Here is a 17275-nt window from a genome sequence, read left to right as displayed (position 1 = left end):
TGTTCAAAAAGACTGCAGAAGGAGTTTTGTTGAAATGCCTGAGTGAGGACGAAGCCTACATAGCCTTGTCGAATGTACACAGTGGAGCGTGTGGCGCACACCAAGCAGGTCACAAAATGAAGTGGCTATTATTTCGACAAGGAATGTATTGGCCAACAATGCTGAAAGACTGTGTCGAATTCGCAAAAGGCTGTCAGGAATGTCAAGTACATGCAGGCATACCCCACGTCCCTGCAAGTGAGTTGCACTCAATTATAAAACCTTGGCCATTCAGAGGATGGGCGTTGGACTTGATCGGGGAAATTCGACCAGCTTCCTCAAAAGGACAAAGGTACATTTTGGTTGGGATAGACTATTTCACAAAATGGACTGAAGCTATACCATTGGCGAATGTGGATCAAGAAGCAGTCATAGACTTTATCCAAAAATACATAATTTACAGATTTGGGATACCTGAGACAATAACAACAGATCAAGGATCTGTGTTCACCGGTAAAAACATGCAGAAATTTGCGCAAGAAACAGGTTTTAAGCTCCTTACTTCGATACCTTACTACGCTCAAGCAAATAGGCAAGTTGAAGCAGCCAACAAGGTAGTGATAAACTTAATTAAGAAGCATGTGGGGAAAAAACCTAGAAATTGGCATAAGACTTTGGATCAAGCCTTGTGGGCTTGTCGAACGTCCCCCAAAGAGGCAACGAATTCGACTCCATTCAAGTTGACTTACGGACATGATGCAGTTTTGCCAGTCGAAATATATCTGCAGTCAGTTAGAGTGCAAAGGCATCATGAAATCCCATCAGATACATATTGGAGTATGATGATGGACGAACTAGTTGATTTAGACAAAGAAAGGCTGCGCGCGCTAGACCTAATAAGAAGACAAAAGAAGAGAGTCGAAAGGTTCTACAACAAGAGAGTAAGATTCAAGACCTTCTTAATAGGTGACCTTGTGTGGAAAGTAATCCTTCCTATGGATCGAAAGGATAAATTGATGGGAAAGTGGTCTCCTAAATGGGAGGGACCTTTCCAGGTTTTGAGAACATTTTCGAACGGCGCGTACGAAATAGAAGAAATAGAGAAGGATAAGAGAATCCTAAGAATAAATGGCAAGTATTTGAAAAAATATAAGCCTATATTGCAGGAAGTAAAAGTAGTAACAGAATAAGTGCAAAACATAAGTGTGATAAGATGGGCCAAATAAAAATGGCATTCAAAAGTTATTACAAAGAAAGCCTCAAAGGGCTGAGAGTTGCTAAATAAATTCGACTAAAAATTAAAATTGGCAAAAGTATCCTTCAAAGTGGCGAACTTCTGCCTCTGGAGTTGGAGTCGATGATCACAAAGACTTTTGTGAGTAGAGAGAGTCTCAATCTCCTGACTAAGTTGATGGGCTTTCTCTGCATGTCGAATACCCACCCTCAATTCTTCGTCAATCTCGCTCTGCTTGGGTTGCTGAATGGATGCCTTACGTTTCTCCTCTTGAGAGATCTTTTCTTGAAGTGCTGCTATCTGTGTTTTCCATTTTTGAATATTGTCATTGCAAGCAGCAACTTCTTCGACATACGTTTCGGAGAGCTTTTGCAATTTTGAAACTTTGTCGGTCGAAGTCGAAACAGCATCCCATTCAGCAGTTTGAGTTTCAGACTTGGAGGAGATTTGATTGGTAAGATCCCTTTGACGATGGAGATCTGCAGTGGCCAAGTCAATGAGAGTCATCAGCTCCATCACAAAACTTCCAATCTCAGCAGAAGCTTCCAGGACATTCACTTGCTTCAAAATTTTCTTAAGACCAATTTGAGCAAGGGAATTTTCTTCCAAGACTTTAAACAAATCGACATCAAGGATTTTCGTTTTGATTTTGGTCAGGAGGTTGCCAAGTGATGGTGCTTCAGAAGTTGCCCCAGAAGTGGTCGAACTACTCTGCGAAGAATCCTGAAAATTAAAAAGGGTGCTAAGCATGGCTTTCAGATACTCCAAAGGTCTTTGCACTTTGAGATTTTCAAGCTCCTCGCGAGAGAAACTGGTCGAACCAGTTGATTTGCCACTCCCTTGGGCCCGGTCAGGAGCAGGTGGAGTGTTTCGCGTCGAAGTATGCTCAACCTCTGTTCGTTTCGACTGGTTGTCCCCATCTCTGGCAGCTCCATCTTCAGGATCATCTTCGACCACAACCTCCATTTCAATATCATCACCCTGAGGTGCAACATGTAATCCTGGATGAGGAGGAGATTCATCTTCAGAAGCTTCACCCACTGTAGTGTCGAATTCTCCTACGGTTTGCATATCGTGGTCACTTGTGGGGATATCTTCCTCTGGGGCTGTTTCCTCCAGAATTTTCTCAGGTGTTCTTTCGACAACCACTTGTTCCTAAAAATAAATTCTAAGATTTAGAAGAAAAGATGTAGGAAAGGTGAACATATGCTGTCAAAATAAAAAAAATTACCTCAGGAATCTCAGTATTAAAGCTGGATTTCCCACTCTCTGTATCTTTCGACTGATGTTTAGCAGGGGGAGTACTGGCAGAATCCTTCCTAGTTGATTTAATGATAGATCTTTGGGAAGAGACCTTCGTGAGTTTCTTCTTCTTCTGAGGGGGAGGGATTAACTCTGGAGATTCGTCACCAGACTCTTCACTGGGGACTTTAGCCTCTTCTTTCTCCTTTTCACTCTTTCTCTTTTGGATTGTTGGGGGTTTTCGACTTACCTAGTCATGCAGGCCAAAGCCAGTTAGTTTTGAAAAAGGGAAGATGAATGATAAGAAGAGAAGTTTTGTACCTTTGTCGAAGGCTTCTTAGCAGTACTGGGCGTCGCTTCGACAACAGCTTTCTTAGCAGGGATCTTCACGGCTAAGGAAAGAAAGAAAATTCAGAAACAAATATAAGAGAGACATGATAAGACAGTTAGAATAACAGAAGGAAAAATCATGTTTTTCTGTGAACACCTTCAAGAATGGGATCTTCCACGCGAACGTGTTCTATTCCAATATGAAGGTGTCCTGGATATTCGCCCAGATGATACTTAGTCGGAACTACACGCTCAGCAGGTTTTTGATACTTTTGACGAAGAATTTTCATAAAATCCCCACAAAGGAACCAGTCTGGAAGTGGAAAACCAAACGCCACCCCAAAGTCAACAGTTGGCAAAGGAGGAAACTTTGGTGGATGACAATTGAAAGCCAGGTCATAGCGCGCCTCTGGTGAAAGATTGGAAGGCAATGACAGTTTTTTAAACTTCTCTGTCAATTTGCGTTTTAATTCAGCCGCTGCTTCGCATATGGTTCGACTAAGATCATCAGGTCTATACGCAGTTTCAAAATATTTTTGAAATTTCTGTATTTCCTTAATATGTCGTTGAATACCTTTTTTGGTCCGATCCTGCACAAAAGCGAAAGCATTTGTCAAATGTGTAGCAAAAGCAGCTACGTCGAAAATTTTGTTGGAATAATAATCCTTCCACCATTCATCAAACTCAGGAGTGCATAGGAATGATGGTCGAAAAATAACTGGTCGAATGTCGAGAGAATCATCAGCTAGTTTCTTCGACAGCTCTTTGCCTTCGTCTTCAGTGTGAAGGGAGTTATAAAAAATGATGGACCCCTTTTTGGGGAATATAGGTTGAGGTTTGATTTGGATCAGACCAAACTGTCTAGAAGCAAGGTTGGGTTGATAAACTATCAAAGCAATTTGGTTTTTAGTGGTGTTACGATAAGAAAAAAGGAGCCTAGGGGTTAAGAACGATTCCCAAACATTCAGAAATGTATTTTTATCCTTTTGCATCTCCAAGGGCAGTTGTTGGGTAAACCACTTAGGTCCGATTTTTCTATCAGCAAAAGGTGCCATGGTCGAAGTAAATTGATGACTTTTAGCAAACATCATAACATAGCTTTTAAAAGCCTGTCGAAGGCTGATTCCTTCATCAGTTGGCGTTATTAGCACTAATCTTGGCCATTCGACAGTCCTATTTTGTACTTCTTCTTCATCTATTTCTGGTGCTACAGGAAGATTGGCTTCAAACGTGGCATTGAGCCATAATTGCAAGAGCCAGAAAGGTCCTGATAAGTTGATCTTCCCTTGGGTTTTGGTGTTTTTTAAAAAATGTACGCTCTCACTCAGAGATTCATAAAGGTTCGCCAGAATCATTTCGCTCAAGCATAGTTTCGTGCCTGCATGAAGCTGATTGGCTATGGTGATAAATCTCTTGGCAACTTGAAGAGAGCGAGAACAAAACACATATTTGGATAGCCACAGTGTTAGAAAAGCTATATGTTCGACATCTAAAACTTCAACAGTGCTCTTATCGTGATAATAGGACATGAATAAGGAGTAGGGTGCAAGGCTAGTCTCGAAAGCAATGGTGTCTTCATTTAAGACAGTAGGGTCGAAATCTATACCATTGGGATGAAGACCAACAATGGCTGCTGCGTCGAAAAGGGTAGGCGTAACCATCCCACAAGGAAGGTGGAAGGTGTTGTAAGTACTATCCCAAAAGTAGAGAGAAGCCAAAAGCATATTTGGACAAATATTGGGTCCTACTCTCGACAACTGGATAAGGTCGAAAATGCCTACCTCTTTCCAAAAAGGCCCTTTAACTTTTTCGATTTTATCTAACCAAGATACGTAATCAGAAGGATCTTTCGACCATGGGCAAGTTCTAAAAATCCTGGGATAGTTCAAATAGGCTAAGTCCAACTCTCCAATATCCGTCGAACTCGATGCATCTTTTTGTTCTACAACTTTCTCTTTAGGCTGAGGTTTTCTTCCAGCACCTATGGGTTTTGTGTGAAAGTAAGATGGAAAAAATTCTCTTAAACGCTCTGGTTTAATCTTTGGATTTGGAAGGGGACCTAACATAGCGTGATAATTTCCAGAAATAAGAACAGGGATTAGTACCTGAGATTTATAGATGCAGTCTTTTTCTTTCTCATTTGGAGGTTCCGGAACATACTGTTGATTCCCAATGGTCATTGGCCCTTTTAAATCATGCACAGGAGGAAAAGTTGAGTCTTGTTTCTTCTTGGAATGTTTACTGCTTGAGGGTTTTTGAGGCGCCATTGCTAGAAGAACTTAAGAAGATTTCTCAGAAAATGTGAAAAGCTTGAGAAATGGGTATGAGGAAAGGAAATCTGAAACGGAAAAGGGTTTAAAGAAAAGGTTTATGGGTATTTATAGGAAGAAGATGTTGAAACGTTTTAGATGGTAATGGTGTTAGTGGGACACGTGGCCATTTCTGATGGGAATGATAAAGAGGTGGAAGTTGAAAAGAGACCATGATGTGAGGAAATGATGGAAGTAGGCTGTGAACGTGGGTTAGACGTGACATTGTGGAAAAAGTGTAATGATGAACCTGCATTGGGAATTGAGATTATCAGACTTGCATTTAATGAAGATTAAAATGACATGGCATCAAAACACTGGTTGACAACAAATGACTGTTTCTCCAGAACAACAGTCGAAACGTCTTTGCTGGGGGGCAATTTGTATACATGCGTTTTCGACGCCATGAGATTTGGTGTACAAAATGACTGTTTCGACAAATGATGACATGGGATAAAACGATTCGGTTGATAAGTGTGGCTCGACACTTCGACAAAAATGGAAGCTTTGATATTTCGACATGATATGTGCAGCTAGAAAAGTACTTTGACAAGACATGGAAGACATTGCAGTATCTTGATAATTCGACAAAAAATCCTAAAGGAAGACGTCGTTTCGACTTAAAGTGTAAATTTGAATTTAAAAAGTTGTAACGTTTGACAGAAGACGCGTGGAAGCATCTGGCGAAAAGATGAAAGTCGTTCGTCACAGTTTTAGGATTTAACCGTTAGTGACAGTTATGTTATTTGTATATAAATAGGGTAGTTGTTATCAGAAAAGGGTGTGAAGAATTACTTGTACAAAATTCCTGAAAACGCTCAAAGTACCCGTGTGAGAGAAAAGAGTCATATTTGGAAAATGTATGTGTAAACAAACACCAATTTCTTCAAAGTTTATTTTATAAAGTTTAAAGTTCTTTACAAATCTCTTTTATGTTTTCCAGTCATTTATCTTTCTGCACTTCCTCCTTTTCGACACTTTACATTTTGTCAGTTATTTTCCGCCATTTACTTTATCTTGTTAAATTTACATCTACTTAACGTTTTAATCAACATATTTCGACGTAAAACACTTAGAGAACAAAAATGAAATACATGAAAGTGATTCTAGACATCTTCAAGACCATCTAGATCTGCACATGTCCTAGGATTTGTGTGGTTGATCCTGCAAGTAACCCAATTCTACAAGTTTTGGTAAACCAGAGGTTGTTCGCCAAAATTCACAGCGAATACAGCTAGACTAACTTTCAAGTGTACAAACAATATGGCAGAATATGAAGCTTGCATTATGGGGCTTGAAGAGGCCATTGATCTCAGAATCAAGTATTTGGACGTCTGTGGAGATTCAGCTTTGGTCGTGAATCAAATCAAAAATGAATGGGAGACGAATCAACCCAGTTTGATACCATATAGAGATTATGCGAGGAGGATTTTGACTTTCTTTACAAATGTTGAGTTTCATCATATCCCTCGAGATGAAAACCGGATGGCAGATGCTCTTGCAACATTGGCTTCAAGGATTATGGTGAAATATTGGAATGAAGTTCCCAACTTGACTGTAATGCGTCTTGATAGGCCAGCTCATGTGTTTGTTATTGAAGAATTCAAGGATGAGAAGTCGTGGTATTACGACATCAAGTGTTTTCTCCAAAGTCAGATCTACCCGTCTGGGGCATCTTTAAAAGATAAGAAGACTTTGAGAAGATTAGCCGGCAACTTCTACCTGAATGGTGATGTTTTGTACAAGAGAAACTTCGATATGGTTTTGCTCAAATGCGTGGATAGACACGAAGCAGACCTATTAATGACTGAAGTCTATGAAGGTTCCTTTGGTACTCATTCCAATGGACATGTGATGGCAAAGAAGATGTTGCGAGCAGGTTACTATTGACTGACAATCGAATCTGACTGTTGCAAGTTTGTGAAGAAATGCCACAAGTGTCAAATATATGTAGATAAAATCCATGTCCATCCGACACTGTTGAACGTCATTTCCTCCCCATGGAACTTCTCCATGTGGGGAATTGATATGATTGGCATGATTGAGCCCAAAGCTTCGAACGGACATCGTTTCATTTTGGGGGCTATTTACTACTTCACAAAATGTGTTGAAGCGGCATCGTATGCGAATGTAACCAAGCAAGTAGTTGTGAGGTTTATCAAGAATTAGATTATATGCGTTATGGTGTGCCAAGTAAGATCATTACTGATAATGGATTGAACTTGAATAACAACATGGTGGAAGCTCTTTCTAAAGACTTCAAGATTGCACACCATAATTCTTCTCCCTACAGACCCAAGATGAATGGGGTTGTTGAAGCTGCAAATAAGAACATCAAGAAGATTATTTAGAAGATGGTGGTAACATATAAGGATTGGCATGAGATGCTCTCATTTGCTTTGCAGGGGTACCGTATATCCATCCGCACTTCAACAGGGGCAACCCTTTCTCTCTTGTTTATGGTATGGAAGTTGTGCTCCCCGTAGAGGTTGAGATCCCATCATTGCGTGTGATAATGGAAGCTAAGTTGACTGAGGCTGAATGGTGTTAGACCAGGTACAATCAGCTGAATTTGATTGAAGAGAAGAGATTGACCGCCATGCGTCACGGTCAGTTATATCAGCAAAGGATGAAGAAGGCATTTGATAAGAAGGTCAGACCTCGTGTTTTCAGAGAAGGTGACCTTGGGCTCAAGAAGATTTTATCTTTTAACCCAGATTCTAGGGGAAAATGGACTCCTAACTATGAAGGCCCATATGTTGTTAAGAGAGCCTTTGCAGGAGGTGTTTTGATCCTTACAACTATGGATGGTGAAGAGTTCACTCGTCCTATGAACGCAAATGCAGTCAAGAAATACTTCGCCTAAAAAGAGAAAAGAACAGCTCGCTAAGTTGAAAACCCGAAAGGGAGGCTTAGGCAAAAATGAGTGTCTCGGTGGATTGAAAACCTGAAAGGGTGATCCAGGCAAAAATTAGAGACGTAAAACAGAAAGATTTATCCTGATAAATTGAGTACCCCACCTTGGGGAAATTTATGAAAAAATTAGGGATTATGGCAAGTAACTGCATCCTGCTGATCTTTAGTTTTGAAGACATTCTTGAGCACAACGGTCGGTTCTGATTATTTTGTCCCCGGTAGCAGTCAAGAGCCCAGTGGATATCAAGAGTTGGTAGAAGGATAAGTGATCATTGTATTCAATGTAACCCTTTTCCATGTAAATTACCATTTTCAACCTTTTAAAGATCTATGGAGTCTTGTCATTTACATATTATCATTCCATTAAATAAAGTTGAGCTTTTATCCAATTGTTTCTACTCTTATTTAATTCAGCCAAATAGTTTTAAATTTTATTATGATCATTTTTTAAAATTAAATTTTTTAATCAAAATCATGTTTTCTTAAACATATAAAAGCATTTAATTTTAAGCAATCAATTTCATTTAAAAGGAGTATCAACAACGGTTTGAAAGTAGTAAGCCCTAAATGTGGAGCGTTATTGGTTCTCCCCAAGCAGTAGGCGTGATTTCTCTTTCATCCCCGACAGCATTGGTCAGCACTCGATGTTTGTGGTTCCGGCAGGACTTTGGTTTCCTCACCAGTTGCCATCGGATCCGCTCCCCAGTCAGAGTTCCCTCCGAGTTTCTGAGCAATTATTTGTGGTTATCCCCTACGTGGTTGTCTCCCATTTGATATGGTGTTGACCTAAAATTCCCCGCGGAGTTGATAACACTTTTTCGCAGCAGATCTCCTCCATCCCTAGCTAGGTTTGAGCCTTCGGGATGTTGATCTCTCTTTCCTCCCGCAGTTGTTTCCCTCTTTTGTGGATTGGCCGAGAATTCTATCGATGATTCAAATCTGCGACATTTTGTATCCTTTGTGATTGTTTTGTCAGCATAATCATCATATATACATCTACATATACATATACACTCATATAATTTCATTGTTGTATCATTGCACTTTGAAACTCATTCCTGTAATTCTTATTCTCTATTATGGTGATACTTTATCCCCATATAAGTTTTGTCTCTGCCCTCCTTCAATTGTAGAGTGTCAGCCCCTTAAGCAGAAAGACTTTAACCTTTCTCCTTTCCCCACTGAGTTATTTCCTCATGGATAATGATCGCTTCAGCTTCCTCCCCAGTTGATTATCTGGATGGAACCACTCCCCTTGAGTTATATCCTCATTGGGTGAGTCTTGATTAACCGTTTCTTTATAGATCTTGCCTAGATGGACGTTTTTAGTCCCCTGAGAGTTTATTATCCAGTAACTGATAGTATTCTCTTTAGTGGGCAGTTTGTTATTTCTTGCCCAATACCCCGACAAAAGTAACCTTGTTCCTCCCCAGCGGATTCGCTTTCACGTTTCCCCAAGAAGTGTATCCTTGATATGTTCATCTTAACCGATGATGGATATTTTCTTCCCTTGCTTTGAGTTTATCCTTGATATGTTCATCCTAACCACTGACGGATATTCTCATCTTTGGTATTCTACCCAGTAAAAAGGTAGTTGTAATCCCTATTTTTATTCCCTAGAGAGTTAATCCTTGATATGTTCATCTTAACCAATGACGAATTTACTTCTCTTTGCGGTCTTCTGCCCAATAACTGGTAGTTGTAAATCCTGCTTTTTCTCCCTTTGCAGAGTTTATCCTTGATATGTCCATCCTAACCGGTGACGGATATTCTCTTTGATGGTATTCTATCCAGTAACTGATAGATATAATCCATATTTATCCCCTCAGATTCTATCCTTGATATGTATATCCTAACCGGTGACGAATATTGTCTCTGATGGTATTTTATCCAGCATTCAATAAATGTAATTCCTATTTTTGTTGTTCAGGTGGTTTATCCTTGATATGTCCATCCTAACCGATGATGGGTATTTTCCTTAACATCCCCAGGCAAGTCAATCCTTGTTATGTTCATCCTAACCGATGACGGAGTCTCTTTCTTTTGATTCTATCCTTGATATGTTCACTCTAACCAGTGGAGGATATTCTCTCCTTGTCGTCTTCTACCCAGTAACCGGTAGTTGTAAAACCTATTTTCAGTTTTTCCCCAGCAAGGCTATTCTTACCCAGTAACCGGTAACGAATGTCTTCCCTGTCAGATTTTATTATCTCCTTACCTAGTGACCGTTAGTGGATGATAGATTTATTCTCCTCATGTGTTGAAGTTTTTTTCTTCCCCTAGTTGAGTTCAGTGCGTATTTCCTTGGTGAAATCGCTCTTCCTGCATGATTCGAGTATTTCAGTTTTATTCTGATCTACCCGTTTCCCCTTCAGATTGTTCCTTTTATCCCCGGCTGAGTCTTTCTATTTTCATGGAATTCCTCTAGTCTCCCAGTTGTTTTAAGTTGTAGCCTGGCCTGCGCACACCCCTTTTCCCCCCAGAGTCTCTGTCTCCCTAGTGAGTTTTCCTTGGGAAAATGCATTACACTCCTAAAGACTTTCAGTCTCTCCAGATTCTTTTCCTTTGTGGCATCATTTTCCCACAAAGATTTATTTTAACATTCATATCATATGCATCATGAGGTCTCTTAGGGACCAAAATTTGTTTCTATATGTTGTTATTTAAGCCCATTCTACTGAGTCGATGCGAAGATTTTAACCTTCACCTCCTCAGTTAGAACGTCCTTAAACAGGGGCAACTGTAAGACCCCAATTTTGACCTTAAGATCCCTCATGTTATACTCATCATATACATTGGGATCATACCTTGGCATCCTCCTTACACCTCTTCCATTGGGTTTATTTTGGGAGAGATCACCAAGCACCATGTGATTGTATCATACTTGTTATTTTATCATTCACTAACCAAAATACCAAAAAAACATGTCTTTGCATTTGTCTAACTCTTTCATAGGTAGAGCATGATCACCATTGATCTATCAAGTTCACATCTAGGGTTTAAGATCCTCATTGCTAAGAGCTCAACCAAGGAATGATCCACAATGGCTCTAAGCATCATATATGAGTCCCCGTGATCTATACATGTTATTTTTATCAAGAATTCTTCAAGAGTTTGGATTTGGTTTGCCTTGGAAACCCTAGTTCATCTAGGTATCTTGAGTAACTTCTTCAACAAGCTTCTTCACCCATTGATAAAATACTTCAAGATACACTTAAAATTTCATCATCTTATACATATATGATCTCCCATGAGCCTAAAAATTCAAGAGAATTTCAAGATAGCAAGTTGGTTGATGGTAGTAGGCCAGATGATTTCATCTGATCAAAACTGGGTCTCCCTAGAACCTATCTCCTACAATTTTCATCATATGAAAATGATTACAATAGAAACGTTACTCTAAATGAAATTCCAAACAACTTTCCTGTTGAAGTCTAGAGCTACTTTTGCTTGGAAACTCATTTTCTATGTTGAAACATTATAGGTCATTTTGTCTAAACCCTAATCTGAAAGTCAACTTCCCAAGGATATAACTTGCTCAATTTTTATGATATGAAAGATTTCCAAGTTTCACAATCAAATTCAAGGTGTCTACTTCAACTGTGATGTTTGGAGTGAGAGCTAAATCAACTTTTATGAGCATTTGATATGAGGATACATTATAGGTCATTTTGGACCAATACCATTGAACAAGTGATTTTCCTCAACTTCAAAAATGAATAACTCATTCATACCAAATCCAAATGATGTCAAATTTGTGACCATTTTGAAGGTTTTTGAAAGATCTACAACTTTTATGAAGACACGTTTCTCATTTGGAGCTCACATAAAAAGTTAGCCAAGGTGGAATAATTAAACATATGGCTTGACACTTAGAAAATATTTTGACATGCTGAAATTTCCAAACTTTCACCTCAAAATGCATCATGATACAAGTTCCAAATGGAAAAGTGTTAAACATAAGAGTTGTTCCTCTTGATCTAACATTTCCAAAGAGTCCAAATTCACTCATTTTTGACAACGTTTGAGGGGTCTGTGCATAGCTTGAACAGTGTTGTATCAGTTGGCAAGAATCATGCTTCAAACATTCAAATATATTTGCCTTGCAATGCAATCTTCATTCAGACCTCATTTCAGTTGATCTTGGACCTAATTGGATTGCTTCATGGTCCTGCACATGCCCATGCAAGCGTCTACCTCACATTGCCAATTTTGGAAGCATTTTCAAGTGTGCAAATAACACTTACCATTTGCTATAAATAGATGTCAATTGCTTAAGTTTCAAGGACCTGGCGCGCCAGCTTTGCCTCCAACCATTGAAACCCTCACCATTCAAAGGAAAACCTGATAAATTTCAATTGAAATTTGAGTTTGAATCTCACTGTTTGGATATTCAAAATCTCCAGGATCCAAAGCCATGTGTCATTCTTAATCCACTTCTGCAAGCTCCATAAGCAAGATCAAGCACGATTTGAAGCAAGAGAGATCCATTTCTGCACAGCATTGAAAATATTTTTCCAGATTTTTCTACTCTTCGATTCTCTCTCAATTCTCATCAATTCTCTTGGATCCTTGGTTGTCTGAAGTCCTACCAATGTAGGCAAGAAGATTGAGTTGCTTTGAGGTTAAATCGAAGCAACTCAGTTCATACACCTCAGAATTCAACTTCATGTATCTCTTAATATACTTGGAGTTAGGTTAAATTGAGATGATATTTGTGATCTACGCCATTTTTTCTTTCAGATCATGTCCTCGTTTTTTATTTATGTTATGGTGATGAAAGAAGTTTTCTGAGCCATTGGATGGAATCAAAATGTTTTAATCAGAGACGTTGCTTGTGATGACCAAGTGTGTAGCACGCTGACTAGCGTGCGCCATGGAACGCGCGTTTCTCACCACTTGATCTGCCACATCAATTAATGAGGGAGATCAAGAGGTCCACGTTTTTTTGATTATCTAATTTTTATTTTTATTTCTCCTATTTCCATTAACTCATATTAATTTTAATATTGATCCAAAAAATATGAGACTTTCACCAAAAAAATTTAAATATAATCCTCTTCCATTTTCTGAATTGAAATTATTTTTTGGATCATTATTAATATTTTTCATGATTTAATTGATTTTGTGATTATTTTTAATTGTTTAAAAAAATACTTTTAAGTTTCCAAAAATTCTGAAAAATTTGCTCCAAGGTCCTTTGACCTTGTTTGACCTATGATAAATCTCATGGCCATTTCTTTGGTGTTTTGATGAGGTTTTAGGAAATTGACCAACCATATTTAATTTAATACATTATTTTTATTATATTTAATTGACAAAATGTCAAATTAATTGTGTAGAGCCATTTTAATTGACTTTGTGAGTTTGACTTGTATTGTTGGATCTTGGTCAAGGTTGATTTGTCTTTGCTAGGTTAAGATCATTAGATTTAGGGGATTGATGGAATGTATATTCCATCTCCCAAAATGAATGAATGATCTTAATTTGGTAAAAGTCCTCCATTGTTCAATTTGTGTTTGATTCATTCCCCCTCCCTCTTCATCTCATTCCCCTTCTTTATACATTCATGTCATTGACCTATAATATCTCCATATCCTAAGGCTAGTTGATTTCACAATCAACATAAGTATGGATGAGATTAGGTCCCCCACTTTGCATATTCTTTTTGTGTGTGGTATGTTTCATGAGCATAATTCATCATACTATGTTTCTAACATGCATTAACACCAAAATTCTATTACTCGACCTCAAATAGTTGTGACTTCTACATAAGTCCAATTACGATTGCTTAACATAGTGCTAAATTTTGACACAAAAACGCATGGAATTCTAGTTAGTGAGATTGTAAATCTCCCCTCTTTCATAGTATTGTGTGAAAACTTGGTCTTTTTTCCTTCCTTTGGAAGATGTCTTGGTTCAAGGATTCATGCTTGTGATAAGTGGGTTGAGTGTTCTCCAAAGAATGGCTTAAACAAAACAAAAGCAAAAGCAATACTAACTTCTAACTCATTAACAACTAACATTTAATTTCAAGTCATTTACTTTTAATGCACTTTAATTTTTAAAGCTTTATTCATTTACCATTATTCATACCATTCGAGTTGTTTATGTTAATGTCATTTTCACTTTGTCCACTTGGACTGTATTTTGTGACATATTGTGATTGTGTATATTGTGATTGTTTGTATGGTCTTTGACCATTAATGTACATAATAAGAACAAAAACCCTAAAAAATATCTTGTGTGGACTGTTGGTTTGATCTGAGACAATTGGACTTAGAATTTAGGCAACACTCCCTTTGCAAAGGACTTGGCCAATGTCAACTTTCACGAAACCAAATGCTTGTGGATTGAAACCTCATCTGATACAATATTGAAGGTCCATTTGAGTTCATCTGCAACATGATCATTGTGAAGCTGTTATTTTGAACCTGTGACTTATGCCATCTTTTGAAGTCATCTGATACATGGGCAAAACTTGAATAAGATCATGGAGTTGTCAAGCTTGGATGTGTCTATCTTTACTTGATGCCTTGCTCTTCAACTTGCTGTTTGTATATTAATTGTTGTGTGATTCTAAAGTCCAAGGGAAATTTCGGTTTCTATATGACTTTCTTGTCTATTGGATTGCAGCCCATTGGTCAGATCTTTTTAACTCTTAACTTTTAAATTTATGCTTAGGATTAGTCTCTCCATCTCCTCCCCATTTCTTTAATTTCAAAATATCTCCCTCTTTTTAAAAATCTTCTTTTCTTGTGCTTGTCTTTTTTCTAAACTTTGACCATTTTGCAAGTTAGAAACTTTGCCTTATGCCATTGCTTTTTTAAACTCATTTTCTTAAATCAAACTTTGTAAATGAACTTAACCATACTTGACTTAAAATTTCAAAATCCAAAATAAACTAACACTCATTCAAACCATTTTTAGGCCCTTGTGCCTTTCAAACTTAAATTTTTGTTAAAAGCAATGCCCTCATTTTGAAATTGTTACCACGAACTACGAGGTTTTGATCCCTCATTTTTATGTTGGTACGTAGGCACAAGTCTGAAGGTCTTGTCAAATATAAAAATATAATTAATGAATTCTTTTCTCATCCCCCCATTCCATTTGTTTGCAAACATCATTTGTACAAAAACACATATGCACACAAGAAAGGGCTCCCTAGGAGTACCTAGGACATTTTAGGTGCTAACACCTTCCCTCTGTGTAACTAACCCCCTTACCTGTATCCTCTGGAATTTTATTAGTTTTGATTTGAAAACTTCTTATCTTTGGGTTTTGTTCGTACTTTTCCCTTTTCCCATGGAAATAATAAAAGCGCGGTGGCGACTCTTGTTTATTGACGTCTAGCTTATCCATAGCTTGATGATCATGAATTTATCGCTACAAACGAAATTGGGGCAATCATTATTACTCCTAAGGGCTCTCATATCCCTTTCACTGCAAGATTGATGTTTGATTGTATGAACAATATGGCATAATATGAAGCTTGTATCATGGGTCTTTAAGAGGCCATTGATTTGAGAATTAAAATCCTTGATGTGTGTGGGGATTCAACCCTATTAGTTAATCATATTAAAGGAGAATGGGAGACTTGTTTTCCTAGCTTAATTCCTTACAAATATTATACAAGGAGGTTGTCGACTTTCTTCAATAAAATAGTGTTTCATCATATACCTCGCAAAGAGAATCAGATGGCTGACGCTCTGGATATTTTATCTTCTATGTACAAAGTAAATCATTGGAATGATGCGTCCAGTATCAAAATTATGTGCCTTGATAGACCTGCTCACGATTTTGCAGCGGAAGAAGTCACGGATTATAAGCCTTCGTATCATGACATAAGTGTTTCCTCCAGAGTCAGGAATACCCGCTTGGGGCATCCAGCAAAGATAAGAAAACTTTGAAAAGACTGGTTGGAAATTTCTTTCTGAATGAAGATGTGTTGTATAAGAGAAACTTTGACATGGTTTTGCTCAGATGTGTGGATAGACACGAAGCATACATATTAATGCAAGAAGTTCTTAAAGGATCCTTTGGTACTCATACCAATGGGCATGCAATGGCTAAAAATATGCTAAGCGCGAGTTACTATTGGTTGACAATGGAATCAGATTGCTTTAAATATGTGAAAAACTGCCATAAATGCCAGGTTTCTACGGATAAGATTCATGTGCCTCTGACGCTTCTCAATTTTATTTCATCTTCATGGCCTTTCTCTATGTGGGGAATTGATATAATTGGTATGATTGAACCCAAAGATTCAAACGAACATCGTTTCATCCTAGTAGCTATTGATTATTTCACCAAATGGGTCGAAGCAACATCTTTTCCCAATATGACCAAGCAGGTTGTGGTCCGATTTATCAAGAACCAGATTATTTGTCGATATGGTGTTCCAAGTACGTCATTACTGATAATGGGTCGAACTTGAATAATAAGATGATGAAATAGATTTGTGATGACTTCAAGATTGAGCATCATAACTCTTCTCCTTACATGCCCAAGATGAATAGGGTTGTTGAAGCTACGAATAAGAATTTTAAGAAGATTATCCAAAAGATGGTCGTGACGTATAAAGATTGGCATGAGATGCTCCTATTTGCTTTGCATGGATATTGTATATCCGTTTGCACTTAAATAGGGGAAACCCATTTATCTCTTGTTTATGGCATGGAAACGGTGCTCCCTTTATAAGTGGAGATCCCATCAATGCGAGTCTTGATGGAAGTAAATTTGTTTGAGGCTGAATGGTGTCAAAGCAGATACGGTCAATTGAATTTGATTGAAGAGAAAAGAATAACGGCCTTATGTCATGGACAATCATATCAAAAGAGAATGAAGAAATCATTTGACAAGAAGGTTCGACCCCGCATATTCAGAGAAGGTGACTTTGTGCCCAAGAAGGTCTTGTCTTTCAACACCAATTCTAGGGGCATATGGACTCCTAATTATGAAGGCCCATGTGTTATTAAGAGAGATTTCTCCGGTGGTACATTGATTCTTACAACCATGGATGGTTAGGAGCTCCCTCATTCTGCGAATGTCGATGCAGTAAAGAAATACTTCGACTAAAAAATAAAAAGAACAGCTCGCTAAGTTGAAAACCCGTAAGGGCGACTTAGGAAAAAATGAGCGTCTCGGTGGATTGAAAACCTAAAAGGGCGGTCCAGGAAAAATTAGAGACATAAACAGAAAGTAGTCACCCGAGTAGATTGACCCCGAAAGGGCAATCTAGGAAAAAGTTAGGGATTATGGCAAG

General features: G+C 38.2%; 1 protein-coding gene across 1 annotated transcript in view; it reads right to left on the bottom strand.

The window, feature by feature from the left end:
- Positions 1–1919: 1919 nt before the first annotated feature.
- Positions 1920–17275, bottom strand: part of LOC127130336 (uncharacterized) — an 83810-nt gene continuing 68454 nt past the window's right edge. The window contains exons 2-5 of the mRNA XM_051059364.1: positions 2777–2847; positions 2445–2705; positions 2035–2368; positions 1920–1936 (exon numbers count right to left, since the gene is read on the bottom strand). Coding sequence (XP_050915321.1) covers positions 1920–1936; positions 2035–2368; positions 2445–2705; positions 2777–2847 — 683 coding nt within the window. The remainder of the gene's footprint in view (positions 1937–2034; positions 2369–2444; positions 2706–2776; positions 2848–17275) is intronic.

Source organism: Lathyrus oleraceus, chromosome 3 (assembly GCF_024323335.1).
Source record: "Lathyrus oleraceus cultivar Zhongwan6 chromosome 3, CAAS_Psat_ZW6_1.0, whole genome shotgun sequence".
Classification (NCBI taxonomy): Eukaryota; Viridiplantae; Streptophyta; class Magnoliopsida; order Fabales; family Fabaceae; genus Lathyrus; species Lathyrus oleraceus.
The sequence above is the reverse complement of the archived record's forward strand: the minus strand, read 5'-3'. Positions and strand labels throughout refer to the sequence as shown.